At 40.4% G+C, this 6,753-nt stretch overlaps 1 protein-coding gene across 1 annotated transcript; it reads right to left on the reverse strand.

Moving 5' to 3' along the window:
* Nucleotides 1–2,649: 2,649 nt before the first annotated feature.
* LOC105383976 (facilitated trehalose transporter Tret1-2 homolog) lies at nt 2,650–6,452 on the reverse strand. Its single transcript, XM_048629675.1, has 7 exons — nt 6,047–6,452; nt 5,510–5,739; nt 4,684–5,007; nt 4,256–4,385; nt 3,753–3,976; nt 3,250–3,444; nt 2,650–2,923 (listed from the first exon to the last, which is right to left on the reverse strand). Exons 1-7 carry the CDS (start codon nt 6,135–6,137, stop codon nt 2,666–2,668), a joined length of 1,452 nt encoding a protein of 483 aa, XP_048485632.1. The 5' UTR covers nt 6,138–6,452; the 3' UTR covers nt 2,650–2,665.
* Nucleotides 6,453–6,753: the final 301 nt, after the last annotated feature.

Raw genomic sequence — 6,753 nt, forward strand, 5'->3', positions numbered from 1 at the left:
GTCGCTATGAGCATTGAATTACAGTGTACAATAGGATACTTCCGATATCGAGAGCTCTCGGGTCGAGAGGCAGAAATTGTTTCGCGATCAGCGCTCCGCTTTATTAGGTGACCGTCAGGGACATTGTGGAATGGGACTGAAGGAGGTCACATGGGTCTACGTGGCGTGGTTGATGGTAAGTAGATGTAGGTAAGTATATTATACTTATACAGGGTGTTGCAAAAAGGTTATACTAAGCCGAAAGGGGGTGACTCAGGTCATTCTGAACCAACCTTCGGCTTAACAACCAACTTAGTACCTACATACCTATACCCTTTTTGCATCACCCTGTATATTCTCTTAGTTCTCAGCTGAGCGAGGCGCCAGGCCATATAACAAGCAAGGTTTCAGCTATCTACAGCGGTTACTATTTAATGTGCCAGTACTTGAGAGCAGATCAATGAACTATACTCGAAATTGCGCTGTTTTGGTACAACGCTTCCGTGTATTCAACTATTCATGGTACGCTGAATTTCCATTATCGTCCATTTTCTTTATTTACATTATATTCTACCGAATTAGCTATTGACCGGAAGCCGAGCCGTCCCTAAATTACATCACTATTACGTGGAATGGATGAGTTAAAAAGTCGCAAGTCATTGTCCAAATCCCAATACTTAGTGAGGTACATTACGGTTAGAAGGGACATACAGAGACATAATCGCTTTCATAATATTATGATGAGTTAAGGGTTCTCTACCTGACCCACACATTCTTATGTTTTTTTTACGTTTTATATTTATTAATATTAAGAGATACTTAACTCTTTATCTAAGTAGGTACGTTCTTATTGAAACTTTTATGTAAGTATGTTTTCTCTCTAAATATCTAGCTTATGTTGAGGCCTTAAATTTTGAACTTTTATTTCGTAACTGCCAAACCTAAACCCTCAAGGCGCCTTTAAACACATCACAGTTTTGGAACTCGCAAAGAACAACTTTTCTATCAGAACTCAGCAAGCGTGATCAAAGACGTGATTGGTAAACACTAGACAGCTCCCATGCCCCTCGACTGTTTGTTTATGCGTTGATCGAGTAACTTTAGCCCAAATGCACCCCCAGGCCAATTACTAAACTTGATTTTTAACACCCTTCACCAAGTTCAAAACTCAATTAAAATTGGGTGGTTCCATGTTCGTTTCATTTGTAGTTCTTCAAAATATGGCGGTGCTGATTCATATTTGGTATTTGGGTATAGCATGCTGATAATATTCAGAATACCTACACTGAAAAAAATTAAACCACGAAAACCGTAAGTAGTGAAGTACCTATACTTATTGATTAATTTACCACAATTTAAGCACTTAAAGATCTTAACTTATGTAAACTATGGTAGAATGGAAATGTCGTGAAAGTAAGTTATTTTTATGTAGCCTGTTTAGTTTAATACCTAAACATATTATATTTTATATATTTTTTAAATTTCTATGATGCATTTTCCCAAAACGTAATTTAGTAAAGTCGCAATATTTGACGTGTCAATAGCGCGCCCCTAGAGGAAACACGGTCCTTGTCGTTCTAACAAATATGAAATATACCTATAGAGCTCTTGCCTTTAATGCAAGTGGATAGAGTCGTTATTACTGTGGCTGTATTATTCCGATACAACACAGATCCCTAGGAAAGGGCCCAAAATTTCAAAACCTGGGGCCCAGCACAGCGGGAGCATATTAAATTTATTGCCAGTAAAACGAGGAGCTAATTCCAAGTTACATTTTATTGTGTTAACTAACTAGTACAGCGGTGCGGGTCTGAGTCAAGGGAGCGATCAAACTGAATGCATAGGCGCATGAGATTATTTGACGTAATAAAGCTTTCGGTAGTTAAAGACTTTTATTTACTAGCTACTACTATTTACAACTTGATTTATTGACTTTGTAAGTATTGTAGGGGACACTAGCTAAGAGTAACATATTGAAATTACTATTACATAAATAAAAAAAAAAATTAATAAATTAAATAAAAATCTTTATTTTTCTCTCACACAGATGTTTACAGAAAATGTATAGGTTGTTATGCTAAGATTAGATTGTACATTAGTTTTGATCTATGTGAGAGACTGGTGTCCGTACTAGGAGACCTGTATGACGGATTACCAGCCTCTCCTACTCTGAACCATGTGGACAATGGATACAATGCGTCTTAACTGATAACAATGAACATTAAACAATTAGTTTTACATAAAGTAGGGTGTGAGGGTATATGTATGCGTATGTGTGTGTGTGTGTGTGTGTGTGTGTGTGTGTGTGTGTGTGTGTGTGTGTGTGTGTGTGTGTGTGTGTGTGTGTGTGTGTGTGTGTGTGTGTGTGTGTGTGTGTGTGTGTGTGTGAGCGTGTGTGTGTGTGTGAGAGTGAAAGAAATAAATCCTTTTGTGGCATATTACATAACTATATACCTACATACTAAAATGTAATGTAAGTACCTAACTAACATTTGTGCTAATTTATAGAAATCAACCACATAATTTCGACTTCTAATATCGGCAAACCTGCATCTATCCAACATTTTAGCATCTTACAATTAGTTAACAATACATAATTAAGAACAAGGACAACAACCTTTCACTAACAAAACTAATAGACTTTAACTTATTTATATATGTAGTTACTTCTGTCTGTATTCCCTACTTACAAGACAGTCGAACAATCAATATCTTCTGTCTTCTTCTCGCCTCTCATCTCCGCGTATATTTCCTCCACGCTCTTGTTCCGAGTCTCTGGCACACAGACGATGGTGAAGACGGCACAGACGAAGCCCACTGCAGCGAAGATCCAGAAGGCCCCGTGGAGCCCTATGGCTGCGTTGACGTAGGAAAACGCCTCGGTTTGGACGAAATCTGATATGCCGGTCAAAGCGATGGTCAGCGATGATACTGTGCCTCTTAGCTGGAAAGAATAGAAGATCACCATTTAGTATCTTCATCATTATCAGTCTATAGATATTAGCTCGATGTTGCCTGTTTTTCTGCTATCGAAGGTCATAGTCACTCACTCACTAAAAAAACCTTGCCTGTTAAAAAAAATAATAACGCTCAATGGCAATGGCTGCACCAACTTTTTATCAAGCTATTATCCATCATCAGCAAGCGGTCGTCTACTGGAAATAGGCATTTTACAAGGAGCGCCACTACAACTCATTTTTCCCATCCATATGCAAAACATTCTCTTCACACATGCTAAACCTCACCTCTCTATGCAAAATCCATACAAACCTTAAAGGTAAACATCTCGGGCATAATAACAAACGGCGTGGGTTGGAAGCCAGCGGCGGCACAGAACAGCGACAGGCCCATGGCGGTGATAGGGACCCAGCCGGGGGCGCCGTGGCCTCGTGACGTCACGTAGAACCAGCTGCCTAGGACCAGCATGCCCAGCCCGCTGAGGGTCGACGTGGCTGCCAGGAGCGGCTGGAAGAATGGGGGTTTTAGAGAAGGGAGGTTAGGTGAATGAGGGTATGATTAGAGGATAGGGTAAATGACGGGATATGACGCACAAAGTCGACCCTCATTAAGGAGAAGGCTAGGAAGAACACATTTGAAGTTTACGATAAATAAGCTTTTCTTCTCTACATAGATTTGTTCACGTGGGCAAAATTTCTTGAGATTTAATGTGCTGTTTTAATTTAGTTATGCTCCTATGTAACCTACTTTTGTGTATGTTCCAATGAAATAATTCAATTTAATTAACATTTGCTATAGCAACCTATCGGACTCACCTTCCTCCCAACCTTTTCGATCAAGAAGCACGCGCAAACTGACCCAATAAACAGCACACACCCCAGCACTATGGTCTGTTCATTGGCCGTCAGCGCTGACCCCACGTTGGCCTTCCCGAAGACTGTAGAGGCATATGTGAGCAGTATCAGGTATCCACAGAACTCTTGCAGGATGAGTATGACGGCAGAAATGTAGAGAGCTTTCCGAGTAGTCCTGTCTGAGACTGTAAAATAAGGGGTGTGGAGGGATTTAGTGTTAGGAAGCAAGGGAGATAGATGCGTTGTTGTCATTGTTTATAATAGGGAATAGTTAAAATCTTGCAGTTATACTAGTCTACAAAGCCTGCTGGTAATTTAGTCTGTAAAAGTCTGCAAACGACTTGTAAATGCATCTGTGTCAATTTTATCAAATTGATATTCATTTGTTCCTTAAGTACTTATCTCTTTTGTTTACTGTACTAATTAAACATTTTCATAAGTAGAGCTCGAAGTGAGAAGCTTACACAAGTCCCTCCAGGCGGGTTTTTCATTGGCTTGGTCCCGGTCGTCGGCTTGCAACTTGCTAATCTCTTCGGTAACTCGTTTGTCACTCACTTCGACGCTGCGCAGCCACGCCAAAACCTCAGCTGCTTCCTGGAATATTCATTATGAAGTTTAGTCACGAGAAATGTGGTAAGTAGAGTAAGTACTACTTAATTAATTATAAATAAGATTGAATTTATGTGTACTTATGAAGAAGCTATATCGATAGATATCCTGCACAACTCGACTCTAATGCGATGATGGCATAGGTATATATGTTGATTGTTTGTGGCAAGTGATTTCAATCCGCATCGCGACACAAACTTTGAACTAAGACGTTAAAACAATCTTATAGTTGACCTAAATAAGGCCACATTATGCCCAGCACTTCAAGTAGAATCAAACTCACCTCATTCCTTTGACACTTGATGAGATACGACGGCGTATCCGGCGCGTTCAGAAACACCACCGCGTGGGCCGCAGCCATGGCCAGCGACACGTACGCCACAGAGTAGAAGTCCAGCACCGTACACAGAACATACATGATCACGAAGCCGAGGTTCTGTGCCAGGATGAGCAGGGAGCCCAGGGCGCCTCGGATGTCGTCGTCGCTGACCTCCTTGACATAGACTGGTGAGATGGCGTAGCACACGGCGGCTGCAACGCCGGTGATCGTGCGAGCGAGGATAATGACTGCGCTGTTCGTCCAAATGATTGTTAACAGCCAGCATAGCTGAAAGTGAATTATATTATTTTGGGAAACAATTGGCGCATTTATGTTTAATTACGTTAGTTAGTAGGTACTAGGTACTCTAACCTAACTGAAGGTATTTTAGGTAGATTGAAAAAATACTCAGCCTAGAAACAATACACAATTGACGTAGTTAGGTAGTTAGAAACATATTTGAGTAAAGAGATGCAATTTGTACGTAAGTATCTAATATGAGTCTGTGCCATGGTTATCCTTGGAAATCTTACTAGTATGATCCAGTTATGACCAGCATGCCTAATAGCCTATAACTACTCCAAATCGGCTAGACATACGTAATCAGAAAATAAAATTAAAAAGCAATAAAAATGTAGGTATGTCTATTTGTGACTAAACACATTTATACAACTATAAATGAGAATATACATTCAGTATGATGTCTATGTTAGTCACTTATACATTACTTATGGAAGATACGAGGCAATAGTCATTCCCTAAGACACCCCTTTTTCCAAAAGCCACTCACAGCAATGCTCAACGGCGCCATCATCAACGTAGCCTTCCGTCCAATGCGGTCAGCCACCACTCCGCTGACCAGCATCATCGGCACCGCGGTACAGAAGGCCACGGAGGCCATCCACCCCAGCTCGCCGTCGGTCATGGGCCGCGGCAGGGGACCCTGGGCCGACTGGAGTTGCGGCGTGACGGGAGACACCCAGCCCATGAGCATGCCGAAACATACCGTCGGGAAGTTCACTGGTGGAGGAAAGTGTTTTGAGGTCTATTTACGTCAAACGAACACAGAGATACAAGTATTTTCTAAAGTATGTAACAAAGAAAATGTGGTTTTCCAGATATTTTCCTTCGTTGGAGAATTTACCTAATTTGGTGGATTCGCATTTAACATATTTGTTGTTCGAAGGTTATTTTTATCAGCTACCGAAATAGACGAGGGTATGGAGTGAAGGACTCACTATGTTCTCGAAAAGCCTATGTAATCAAATAATTAAAACATCAGAATTAAATGGATAATTGTGGTAACTCATATAAGTATGCGACATACCCAGAACCCCCATGATGTACTGGTTCCCGCGCGATCCCTCCCGCCACCGCAAGTATTTGAACAGTCCAAGATTCCTCATTCCAAACAACATCTTATATTTCTGACCGAGGTAGTAATCTCTTGTGTAGCAAACACTTTAACAAATCACGTTCACGAATGTTTTTGTAGCATTTTTGCACTGGATTTTACGAGAAAATAAATTCTGTGATTGTGGAAGTTAAACCGTTTTCTGCTACGAAGTGCGGCCTAACTAGAACGTTTTACTTGCCTTACTGATAACAAGTAACTTGGTCATTGGATGCAACCTAAGTGGTCTGAAACAATTTAGTCTTTTTGTCAATTTGTATTGTTTCCTTAACAATGTGAGCAAGGTCGGAGTCGACGACTTTTCCTCAATAATTGAAAACAAAAATTTTGTTTATATTAAATTTCTGCTCTACAAAATATACCTCTTATAGATATCGAGGCACAATGATGTGAAACATAAAAGAAACAATTTATTTATGGTTATATTTTAATGCATCATCATCAGCTAATAAATCGTCGACTGCTGGATTCATTGTCCCTCCCAAGGAGCGCCAGAAAACTATCGTCGGCCTTCCTCATCCAATAAATGTTGTAGGTACTTACCTAGGTAGGTTTTTTATCTGCATGTTACAATGCATGCGATTGATTTTTACTTTTCACTACAGAAATAGAATATGCAT

The sequence above is a fragment of the Plutella xylostella genome, chromosome 23 (assembly GCF_932276165.1).
Source record: "Plutella xylostella chromosome 23, ilPluXylo3.1, whole genome shotgun sequence".
Taxonomy (NCBI): Eukaryota; Metazoa; Arthropoda; class Insecta; order Lepidoptera; family Plutellidae; genus Plutella; species Plutella xylostella.